Genomic DNA, 12,302 nt, shown 5'->3' on the forward strand with positions numbered 1-12,302 from the left:
TCGCGCTTCCCCTCCCCCGTCGACTTTTTTGGCCTCCTCCCCTCTGACTTCGGGAAGCCGCCTCACCCGGGATCCCTCCGCGGCGCGCGGGGCCGCCCCGCCGCCCTCGCCGCCCGGCCTCGCTCGTCTCCCCCGCGCCTGCCCGCGCGCCAGGGCCGCGCGGACGCCTCCGCCGGAGTCCTGTTTGGGGGAGCGGAAAAGTAGTTCTGCGGGGCGGAGGGAGGTGGGAACCGGCCGTCTCCGGGAGTCCCACCCACCGACCCAGCGTCGCCCCCAAGGCCCCGGGAACGCCGGAGAGCCGTACTTTGGAGTCTAGCTTGTACTAACTCGGCTTTACCCGAAGACCGCCAAAGAGCACTCCACCAGTGCAGAGGCGTCCGGGAGGAGAGGCATCACCCGCCCCCTTGCCCTGGAAACGTTTATTCCTTAATGGAATGTACTTGTTCTTATTTTCTGATAACACGTAACGACTACTTGTAAACTGCTGGCAACGAACTCGGGTCCAGGTGCCAGGACACCATCCCTCTCTTCCGCAGCAAACCCCAGCAAAGAGAGGGTTTGGCCTTGGCCGCTCACCTGGGGCACCTGCTGGCCTCCTCCCAGGACAGGGGCCGCCGCTCACAAATCCTGGCTGCCAGGGCAAAGTTAGAGGACGGTGGAGCGTCGGGCTGGGGGGAACGAGAGTATGGGAATTGGAGCCAGGATTTCTTGGTATAATATTGCTTTTAAGCTGCTTCTGCCTTGGCAAAGTGACATGTCTGAGTTGCCAAATGGAGAAAGCATGGTGCTTTCCACAGCGACTTCACAAGCTTGCTGTGGAGAGAAATGGGAGCAGCAAATAAAGTGCATTTATCCGGTAGAAAGCATTGCGGTTCTCTCTGAAGAGTTCCCAAATATTTGGGGAGGGGGCTAATTTTTTTTCCTCCCGGGTACATGTAGATATCCATCTAGTTTTATGATTGCATAATCCCGTAGTGTAGCAATTGTTAAGTACCACATACAATACGGTTCAGTTCCTCCGGCCACTGCCCTAAGTGGCTGTCCCTTTACCCGTTTTCAGAGTCAATGAGTTCAAACCTGCGTTGGTGGGAGAGCGTCTTCAGCCTTTCTGTGGAAGTCAGGTAATAAGGCAAATTTAAGAAAGAGTGGATGTGGAGAGGGGAAACAAGGACCTCTTAATGATGCTGGTTCTAAAAGTCAACCTGCAACAGTTCGTGAAAAGATCATTATCCCTGAATAGATGCATGAGCTAAGGCTGACGTTAGAACGGGGTAAAAAAAGGAAAAGATAAACAGAGGCCAAAGATGACTCTTTATTGCTTGATTTTTTTTTTTTTTTTAATTTTTTCAGGGCACAGCCAGCTAATTTTGTAATGTTTATTTTGGGAAAGAATAGCACCCGATAAAAGTTCCAAGCCACTTTCCTAATGATCAGACCAGGACACATTGCCACCTGCTGGTGTACCCCAGGATAATTCTACCCTGAGAACTCTTTTAATTGCATATTTTTGGCATATAACTGGAAAGAGCTCTATCCATCTGTATAAAATGACCAAAATGCAAACCTTATCTCCAAACCTGTATCTTTCTTAAACATAGTAAATATCATTTTGCCATACCCTAATAGGTACGAAATTAATTGGACCCAATGACTCATCAAATCATGCATTTAAAAAATGAGTTCTCCTCTTTCCTTCAAGAATGCCTCACTACTTGAGCTTCAGGAATAAAACAAACTGGAAAGCTTCCTAATTCACCTTCCCTTCCTTGCATACAAAACCTCTTGGCAGGCTGCTTTCAAGATCTTTCCAAACTTAAACAGACCCAAAGTTCTAGCTGTGAGCAAAGAAGGCATTTGCTGTGGGAAAGCTTCAGAAGATGGTAAGCAAAGGATTTAATTAAGCCAGTGGTTATTCATTCCAGAGCTATTTTTTTCAATGATGAAAATCTCTATGTTCACCCACAAAGCTCTAATGGTAAAAACATCCCTGAAAGCCTCTTTAGAACTGTTGGTAGCTCTAGACTGTTCTGAAGGCTCTAACTATAGAATGCCTTCAGAAGAGTCCCACCAATCTAGGTGGAACACACTCCCCATGGTCATTAGTCCCTTACCTAAAAAATTGACAACAGTGACACAATCCACCATGCATGCTCTTTGAGGTTTCCCTGGGGAGGGGGGAGGGGAGGGAGACTGGCTATCCTAAACCACATCCTTACCCATTCTTCTTTCAATGTTTATTGAGCACCTACTATGTGTCTAGCACTGCTCTAGGCATTGGAGGTGCAGTTCTGAAGAGAGCCGAGGGTCCTTATCTTCATGGAGCCCACTCCACATCATTTTCAAGGCAACTGCCCAAACAAATGGCAAAAAAAAAGAAAGGAAGTTCTTCCTCAGTCTTTAGCAAACTGTTTTCTGTATTCTGTATGTAGATTGTTGCCCCGAAAAGTAAACAGCATTAGGAATGGTTGATGGTTAAGAGCAGATAAGTGGTATTTCACAGATAATTATAAATATGGGTCAACATTTCTACACGCCATTTTTTTTTTTTTTTTTTTTTTTTTTTTTACACTTCTTGGCAAAATCACACCAAAGATACAAAGGCAGACTCTGGGTTGATAAAAATTTATTTTTATAAAATTTAGTACAAATCTTATTGAAATATAAATCTTGAGCAGTGTTAGGAATTATTACATAGTAATGCAAATGCAAATGAATAAAATACTTCATTTTGTCCGACCATACCACATGTTAATTAGCCCTTCGTTTACCCGTGATGTCAAAACTCAGCATCTTAACTGCTGAGTCACCTTCATTTCCCATTTTTCTCTCAGGGAGGTTCCTTCAGGGTTACTAGTTAAAGCATCAAGAAAAGCTGAAGTGAGCTAGTTTTCTTCTCTTATTATTTAGGTTATTCAAAACGCAAAAGAAACCTGCGTACATTCCCAGGAGTACCCCTAAAACACCAAGGTCTGCAATCCCTTCACGTCTGAGGAGTAAAAAGAAAAAAAATTGGTACCAGATTAAGCCTATTCATTTGTCTGGTATGGAACAGGTGGCACTGTGCCAAAATTCAAGAGCCAGCTTTTACTTTTTTTAAGCTCCTGCGCCAAGCCACTCTTTCACTAGGCTTTTGCTAGAATCAGCATTCCCCGGCATCCAACTTTGACCACAGTTTTGTTGGAAAGAAGCTCACCAGCATTCTGGGGATACTGATCCCAGGGAAAAAAAAGAGACGGGGATGCTACTGTCAGATTATTTCCATCCGCAGCAAAACTCATTAAGCAAATGACAGTCATTTTAAAAGACCACTGGCAACATGCCTTGAAAGTTGCTTTTCCCAGAGTAATGATGACGTCATGCCATTCCAACGCTCCGTCATGCCTGGGCACTGACATCCATTTTCAAGACCACGCGTTAGGTTCGTATTACCGGTGACCATAGAATGGGCGGAGACTTCCTACCGACCTAGGCTTAGACTTCGGTAGCCCCACACGTTTACTCACCAATTAAGCAAATCAATCCCCAGGGGTCTAAATGACATAATCCAATAAATAAATAAAAAGCAAATAAATAAATAAATAAATAAACAAACAAACACATAAATCGTCCCTTTCCCCATAAAAGTCCTACATTCATTCACAACAGGGTTTAAACTGGGATAGAGAACACAAGTGACCTGCCCAAGTGATCTGGCAAGTGAGTAGCAAAATCAGTTAAAAGAACCCAGAAAGTCTTGATTCCTAATCTCTCATGTTAAGCTTACGTTCTTGCTTTTCCTGGGTGGATGATAGACTATCGCACTGAGAAATTTTTGTTTGTTTCTTTCCTTCTAGGACTGGCCTTGCCATCCGATTTTATCCATAGAGAGTGGCACCTTGTTCAGAGAAAAGAAAACGTAGGAAGTGGGCTACAGGGAATGTGTTTGGGGAAAAAATAAAATAAAATTCGCCTCATCCCCCTGAGGCCAGTACACTTTACTCTTTGGTTCTGGTTTGCAGGATGTATAGCAGGGCTGAAACCTGAACTGCCATCTCAAGCACAGTGGAATCCACATGCTAAATCCCTATGGAATTCAGTCACAGCCTCTCATGCCTAGGAGATTAATGCACAAAAGCCCTGAGAATTGGCATCATTTTCTCGGTAGGGCAGAACCCGTACAACAGGACTCGGTAAATCTGCCCACACCTCATTCATCTCTCATCCGAAGCCCTAACTCCCTGGTTTTTGTACAGAAAAGAGTTACCAGAGCAGGCCTGAACTCCTGTCCTTGGAAAGGCCTCCTCGCGAGGTTGGCCCTTGGCTGGCATCTGGAAACTTAGATTTCAGGAGGGCTCCCTTCATTAACTGATGAGAACGGCTCACCGTGCCTACACTGTGCGAACAATATGGTTTAGGCTGAACACCTGCTCTCCTTCTGGGAGTCAGGAATTCTGCTACATGCCAGGCGATGGCTGCCTGCATGACCCCCAGTAAAAAACTGGGGCACTGGGCATCTAATGAGCTTCCTCGCTGGACATTTTACACGTATCGCCACAAATTGTTGCTAGAGGAAATCAGTGCATCCTCAGGGATCCCACTGGGAGAGGACTCTGGAAGCTCGGGCCCGGTTTCCCCTGGACTCTGCCCAAACACCTTTTCCCTTCACTGCTCTTCCCTTGAATCCTTTCCCTGTAATTGATCACAGCAAGGAGTTGCACTACATTCTGAGTCATGTGAGTCCCCTCAGCAAAGCACCAAACCTGGGGGTGTCTCGGGGCCCCTCGACAGTTGGTTTCGGGTCACTTCTCTCATCCTTTCCCTTTGTTTAAGCACAGCCCCTTCCCTGATCCAAGGCTCAGAATGCCAGACGTGCATCTTCCTGGAAGTCCCTCACTTTAGAGTAAATGGGGTGACTTTATTTAAATTGCTACACGGAAAGCAGGAACAAGGGTTTGTTCAAGGAGTCAATTCTCGAAGAAATTCTCAAATTCCTTCCTGAGCGGTCTAACCATCAAGCATCCCAGAGACAAGAGGACCCGGGGACACCACGAACAAAAAGGAAGGCAGCCGTGCCCACCCCCACCTCACAGCTCTGACTCATTCACAACTACCACTGAGTAGTCTCACTTTCTACACCTGCGCCACGGTAGGCATGAGTGTTTTAATACTGGTATGGGCTCCCCTCAAAGACTGACCACCCTGCCTGATACGTTTAGCCCTTTCTTGAAACCTAAGTGTGTTATGAGCCTGATTCTAGAACAGCCGTGATCTCCAACCTGGGTCCTGTGGCTGACTAACCCGATCCGGCATCTGGAGGAAGCCTTGGCTAGCGCGTTTTGAGATGTCCATGACGCTTCAGCTGCCGCTCCTCCCTCCGCCTGCTTCTCCAGGCGTGGTACTTTTTGATGCTTTTCTTCCACGCAAAGCGCCAGATGCTAAACATGAAACACCAAGAGACGGCATACATCGCCACTCCCCCAACCTTCACAAACCCCTTGGGCTTGGGGGAGACCATTTCACAGAAAAGGAGGCGAGCTCCGACGCCAATCCTCACTCCGGTAAACAGAGCCACGAAGAGGAAGTCCACCACATCTCCAGTGAAACTGTGGTAGTGCCCTGTTTCTCGGAGAAACCAGCGCATCTGTAGCAAAGGGTTGGTAATCTCACTTCCAAAGAGGACCGCGTTGACCTCTGTGCCTGATTCTCCGAGCACCAGGGCCATGATGATGCCCAAAATACTCAGGGTGTGGTGAGCCAGCATCAGGGCCCCCTCAGACTGGAAATAGATGCACCAGCCCAAGTCGAAGATGAAGTAGCCCAAGGTGAGACAGAGTACATGCACTTGAAGAGGTGTATTGGGTGAGCCTGCAATAAACCGAGACAGAAGCAAACTGAGTGACCGGGAATTGTATAAGAACAGTGACCTTGCACGAGGGTCCTATGTTGTTGTCTCCCACAACGGGGCCACGATGATCAGTTGCGTCACCGAAAGCAAAAACAAAGGCAGGCGCATGCATTGTAATGACAACCAAGACTAAAATCTAAAACCTTGGTCTTTATCAAACCACATAATGTGACAGGCCCAGGAAATGCTGGATTTGATGAATCAGCTCTCAATGAGTGATCTGAGCAACAGCCATTATCTCCGTGTCCGCTCAGTTATTTTGTTCTTTCAACTAAAATCTTACAGTTTCTTGCTTTTTTTTCTTCTTTTTATTTTACGTGTTTGTTTAACCAGCTTTAAAGGTCTGTTTCCAGACTCTTTCAGTTATTCTGCCCTGGATGTCGGATTAATTTCTTAGCTTAATGGGTTAGATTGTTGGACACTGGTGGCCCTGACCCTTCTCGAAAGCGGGCCTTGGAAAGAACCCCAGAAGTTAGTGTGTTCCCAGCTTACGAAAATCAAGTACAAGGACAGGACACGTTGAAATCTATTTGAAACCTTCATACGAGACACAAAGCTTAAGAGCTGCTTTCGTATCAGTTTGACAGTTTGGGGAAAAACTCAGAAGCTCACTATAGAAATTTAAGGAAATTAAAACAAAAAAGGATCTAAGGAATTGAAAAAAAATCACATCCTAGGGGATTTCTGGATTGAATTGTCCCTTGCAAACTCACGTGTTGAAACCCTAACCCCCAATTCCCTCAGAATGTGACTGTACTCGGAGATTGGGCCTTTAAAGAGGTAATTCAGTTAAAATGAGGTTGTTAAGGTGGGCTCTAGTCCAATATGGCTGGTGTTCTAAAATAAGGAAATGAGGACACACACACACACACACACACACACACACACACACACACACACCCCAACAGAAGACCACGTGAGGACACGGCAAGAAGGAAGCCACCTGCAAGCAAGAGTGAAGCCTTAGAAGAAACCAAACCAGCCAACAATTTGATCTTGGACTTCTAGCCTGCAAAACCGTAAGTAAATAAGTTTCTATTGTCTATGCTCCCCAGTCTGTGCCATTTTGTTATGGCAGCCCCAGCAGACTAATTCAAGGGGACACAACTTTTTTATTCTAAGGAAGTAATACTCAGACATTTAGCAGCTTAAAAATCAATATAGGTGCCCCAAATAATGAGACATGAGTTAAATAAATGACGATGTATGCATACAACACAATATTATATCACAATTAAGACGGGTAAAAAAACATCTATATAGATGTCCTTCGAATATACAATCGAGTGAAAATTGCAGGTTATCAAAAAGTATGTGTAATACAGTCCATTTGTGTCTGTTTGGGAGTGGTGGTGGAAGATACTGATACTAGCTTTATGTTTTTGTACATTTCGGTGGCTTACAACGTAACAGGCATTTAAAATTTGTTTTAAAAGCAGAGAGTTATGAAAAGCAGAAATAGGGACACATACAATATCAGAGTTAAAAATGAAGATGGCCGGTACAAATTATAACGGTAATTCCTCTTCAATATTGTACACATTCTGTGAAAATGTCCCATCCTTCCAAGACTACCCCCAAATTATATAATCCTTTAGGGAAAGCCCTCTAATGCCTCCACCTACCTGGGTGGGTAAAAGGCCAGGGGCCATCAACGAAGCCAATATAAGCTGAGAGGCCTATGGAGAGGACTCCATGGGTGAAAGTAACCAGCCGACAGTTCCACTCATAGCTTCGGTGCTTATTCAGGCGGCAGAAAGAAATGTAGAGCGAGAGCCAGCCCCCCAGGCTGCACAGCACCTGCGGACACAGACCTAGTGCCATCCTATAATGAAAAGACCGAAACCAGAAAAACAAAATATACCCTAAGAAAACAGCACTGGGTCAATGCGAATATAATCTTCATTTCTTCTATAGGAGAGTACAAAAACATTGCCTTCACTGAAACTCTTACTTATCTACACAGCTGAGAATCTTCTTCTTTTTTAAAAAATATTTATTCGGGGTGCCTGGGTGGCTCAGTCGGTTGGGCGTCCAACTTCGGCTCAGGTCACGATCTCGCAGTCTGTGAGTTCGAGCCCCGCGTCGGGCTCTGGGTGATGGCTCGGAGCCTGGAGCCTGCTTCCGATTCTGTGTCTCCCTCTCTCTCTGCCCCTCCCCCGTTCATTCTCTGTCTCTCTCTGTCTCAAAAATAAATAAAACGTTAAAAAAAATATTTATTCATTTTTGAAAGAGAGAGACAGGGCGTGAGCAGGGGAGGGGCAGAGAGAGCAGGACACAGAATCCAAAGCAGGCTCCAGGCTCTGAGCTGTCAGCGCAGAGCCCGACGCGGGGCTCGAACTCACGGACCGTGAGATCATGACCTGAGCCGAAGTCGGATGCCCAACCAACTGAGCCACCCAAGCGCCCCAACATTGAAAACACTTTTTTAAAATAAGGATGAGTACATGTCAATAATCTGTCAGTGATGACTGACCTTGAACAATGATACATGAGGAACATAGTACACGTCTTCGATAATGTGTTCACTCCAATGAGAAGCTCTGGTGAAAAAAACAGGACTACTACCTGTGGTTTCTGCTAGAGGTCACATGACATGTCACAGTTTAATGTGGTTTGAAGCTGGCATTAAACTCAACTGAAATTGGGACTTAAGTCACAGTTTTACCAGTTAAAATGGAAACTTGAGGTAACCCTAAACACAGAACTAATCAGACTCTAGATATTTTGGAAGAGAAAATAATCCGAGTTCGATTCAGTTCCGAAACCCAATTCAAAGACTAACCAAGAGGGAAGCAGAGGGATGTGGAGGTGCATGTGGGAAGTTTTTGTTGATATAGAAAAATATCTTTGGGGCGCCTGGCTGGCTCAGTCGGTTAAGCGGCCGACTTCGGCTCAGGTCATGATCTCACGGTCCGTGAGTTCGAGCCCCGCGTCGGGCTCTGTGCTGACAGCTCAGAGCCTGAAGCCTGTTTCAGATTCTGTGTCTCCCTCTCTCTGACCCTCCCCCATTCATGCTCTGTCTCTCTCTGTCTCAAAAATAAATAAACGTTAAAAAAAAGATTAAAAAAAAAAAAAAAAGAAAAATATCTTTAAGGCAATTATTTAATTATTTTAGTCAGAAAGCTACATTTTGAAATTTTTACTGATGACAAATATATCAGGCCAAGAATGACTGTAACTGAGTCAATCTAAGTCACACAGGACTAAAATCTTCAAGTAACCAAGATAGTATTAATATTCGTTAGCTCCTCTATTGAAATTTCGTACCAAAAAAAAAAAAAATTTCAGGTATCTGTCTCATCTCTGCAGGAATTTTCTGCATGGCTACACTTATTGCTTAACCCTATTCTGACAAGTGAAATAATATCTGAGGACCAACACACTTCAGTACACAAGCCGCTCCCAGGAATGCTATCCAGAGAGGGCTTTATGAAGGTCAAGTTCTGCGCTGCCTTCAGCTGCAAGCAGCTTTCTATTCAAGAAAACAGTAGGTGTCAATCACAGACCTGAGTTCCAATTCTGTCTGTGCCCCCTAACTAGCCATAAAACACTGGGCAAATCACTGTCACCTCTTGAGCCTCCCTTACAAAAAAAAAGGGGGGGGGGGGGTGGGGGTAGGAATAAGAAAGAGAGAGAGAAGAAAAGAGGATTGTAAACTCTAATCCGGCCCAGTTCTGACAAGGAGTTCTGAGATAAATTTTGTAAAGCATCTAGGCCAATTTTCGGAGCAAGGCCCAGAAATACAAAGTACCCAGAGTGAAAAGAACCGTCCTCGCTTATTTCCTTCTAAATGCCAGGGTCACCGGCCAGTAATGCGGATCAGCTCATTTGGATCTGCTGATTAGTATTTTTAGAGTCCTCTTCCCTGAATCCTAATTCCCTGGCAGCACAGAGGAAACAGTAGTCTATTTACAAACACTTAAAAGAATAGACATTTGTAAATGGCAGATACAAGTCTGTGACCTTGGGAAAGTCAGTCCATCTCTGGATTTCGGTTTTTTACTCTTGGGTAAAGGAACGGGGGGGGGGGGGGGGGGGGTATTGAGATGGCCGATCGGGCACAGAATTCCAAGGCCCCTGTCTTCGCTCCTCCCGTTCCCGGGCCAGATTCGGGAGGAGGAGCGCTGGGCGGACCCACCTGGCGGGCGGCCGCGGAGCAGGCGTGGCTGGGGCGAGCAGCAACCCCAGCGCCCCGCAGGCACCGCGACCCGCGCATCTCCCTCGGACGCGCCCGCGGACCGGGCCACGCCCGGCTGCGCGCACCTACGCCGCGCCGCTGTACGGGCATCCCGCCGGTCGCCGAGCCTGGCGAAGCAAAGCCTCCCGCGCCCCGAGGCAGGAGGAGCCCCCCACCCCCACCCCTCGGCCGCCAGGCCAGACCAGACCAGACCATCCGCCCGCCTCCTTCCCCACCAGTGGGCCGGGCGGGCCGGGCCCCCAGCGTCCCGAGCCCAGCCCCGCGGCAGGAGCCGGGCGGTTCGCGCCGCGCTGTTACCTGGCCGAGCGCATCGGGAAGCCTCGGGCGCCTCGGCCCCAGAGCTCCGAGCGCGGATCGTCGGAGCAGGAAGCGGCGGAAAGAGGGAGAGAGGACGAGGATCTGGCGGCGGCGGAAGAGGAGCCGGGGGTCTGGGGGCACCTTGTGGCTGGGAGGACGGAGCGCAGAACCCGAGCTGGACGGGGAACGTCCGTGAAGGGAGCCGAAGGGTACTCCTCCTTCGCTCGGGGCCCGGGATGGGGGGGACGGATAGCGGAGGGTTACCTGGTGGTCACGTGAGACCTACAGGTTGTTGCCCTTGTTTGTGTGTTGTTGTTTGTTTCAATAATTATCCATCCCGCCCCCCCCCCTCCATGTGGGGACAGCCCATCCAATAACCAGTGGCTGAGCACCTACTGAGGGCTCGCACCCCGACTAGGCACGATGGGAGACGTAAGACGTAGTCGCAGCCCTCCCACTGGAGTCTCAGTTGTGAAACAAGCACGCAATTAATTAGCCAGGAAAGTGCTCAGGCCCGGGAATTAGAAGTTATTCCTTTTCGTTACAGCCCTATCACCCTACTTGGCAGTAGAGTATAAGGCTTAAAAATAAACGTGGTTTGGGGCACCTGGGTGGTTCAGTTGGTTGGGCCTCCCACTTGGGCTCAGGTCATGATCTTGCAGTTCGTGAGTTCCAGCCCCACATTGGACTGGCTGCGGTCAGTGCAGAGCCTGCTTTGGATCCTCTATCCCCCTCTCTCCTCCCTGCTCGTGCATGCGTCTCTCTCCAAAAAATAAACGTTTAAACAATTTTAAACAAACAAACAAACCCAGCCTAGCTACCGACTCTGTGTCATTGGGCAAATTAACTTTTCTGTGCCTCCATTTTCTCAAGCATAGAACGGGGATAGTAATTGCTATCTTATAAAGCCATCGTAAGACTCTTACACACTTCACCTGTGAAAAGTGCTTAGAACAATGACAGGCACAAGGAAGCCACTATGTAAATGTTAATTGTTGTTGTTGTGACACTTTGGGTAAATCCTTTTCTCCGCTCTGAGATCTATTTTAATACCAAGGGAAGTAAAATTGGAAGAGATGACCAAACTAGCATGGAGGCCCAAATGCGGTAAAGAGGGCATCTGGTTTGGTTTATCAGGACGGGCGACAATGGGATGCTGAGGGGCCCAGACGGTCTTCAAAAGAGAAGACAGTAAGTAGAAGGGTGAACATTTACACCACGGCTGGGGAGTAGTTAATAATCTAGTTTTGGTGTTTATCTTGTCAATCTCTCATGAGTAAGGATCCAACTGTTTTCATCTTTGTTTTCTAATACCTGGTAGGAGGCAGGTGCACTAGATGTTTGCTGGTTGAATGAATGGGAAATGAGCCTGGAAAAGTGTATTAGAAGCATATGGTGTCTCCTAAACCTTGTTGATCTTCTGTAACGCTTGGGAAGTGTTTCCAAAATACGCTTGTAAGGTGTACCTTGAAGAGTACAATTCAGTAGCCTTAGTGTGGGGTCTAGGAATATATATCTTTTAAAACTTGCCCCTGGATCATTCAGATATTAGTCACACTTAAGAACCACTGCTGTCGGAGGGTCTTAAATGACTCTGATGCCAGCCTGAGATGCCAGGCTGAGGCATCTTATTATGTGGGTAACAAGAAGTCTATGATGTTATTAGGCAAGGGAATCATTTCATCAAGCCCTTGCTACTCAAAGTGTGGCCCATAGCCCAGCAAAATCTGCATCTCCTGAGTTTGTTAGAAACAGAATCTCAGACCCTGACCCCAGACCTACTGAAGCAGAACTGCATGCTAACAAGGTTCCCAGTGATTTGTATGCACTCTTGGATATTGGTTCTCATCCTCGATGGCACAATAAAATCATTTGAGGAGCTTTTAAAAATCTCAGGGACCAGGCTATGCCCCAAAGTAA

At 47.0% G+C, this 12,302-nt stretch overlaps 1 protein-coding gene across 3 annotated transcripts; it reads right to left on the reverse strand.

Moving 5' to 3' along the window:
- Positions 1-2,606: 2,606 nt before the first annotated feature.
- Positions 2,607-10,655, reverse strand: TLCD5 (TLC domain containing 5). 3 transcript variants are annotated; one of them, XM_060605049.3, is made up of 3 exons: positions 10,383-10,655; positions 7,510-7,684; positions 2,607-5,844 (listed from the first exon to the last, which is right to left on the reverse strand). In XM_060605049.3, exon 3 carries the CDS (start codon positions 5,738-5,740, stop codon positions 5,306-5,308), a length of 435 nt encoding a protein of 144 aa, XP_060461032.1. In that variant the 5' UTR covers positions 5,741-5,844; positions 7,510-7,684; positions 10,383-10,655; the 3' UTR covers positions 2,607-5,305. The 3 variants fall into 3 exon arrangements, with proteins under 3 accessions (XP_060461032.1, XP_060461031.1, XP_078288974.1); XM_060605048.3 differs by having other exon boundaries at positions 7,510-7,709; positions 10,383-10,497; XM_078432848.2 differs by lacking the exon at positions 7,510-7,684 and having other exon boundaries at positions 10,383-10,455.
- Positions 10,656-12,302: the final 1,647 nt, after the last annotated feature.

Source organism: Panthera onca, chromosome D1, assembly GCF_046562875.1.
Source record: "Panthera onca isolate mPanOnc1 chromosome D1, mPanOnc1 haplotype 2, whole genome shotgun sequence".
NCBI lineage: Eukaryota > Metazoa > Chordata > Mammalia > Carnivora > Felidae > Panthera > Panthera onca.

What these genes read in the sequence shown, in the direction of transcription:
- TLCD5 (XM_060605048.3), bottom strand. An exon ending in CTGGCCTTTTACCCACCCAG is followed by an intron (nt 5,845 to 7,509) that starts GTAGGTGGAGGC and finishes GGTTTATTGCAG; the next exon opens with GCTCACCCAATACACCTCTT.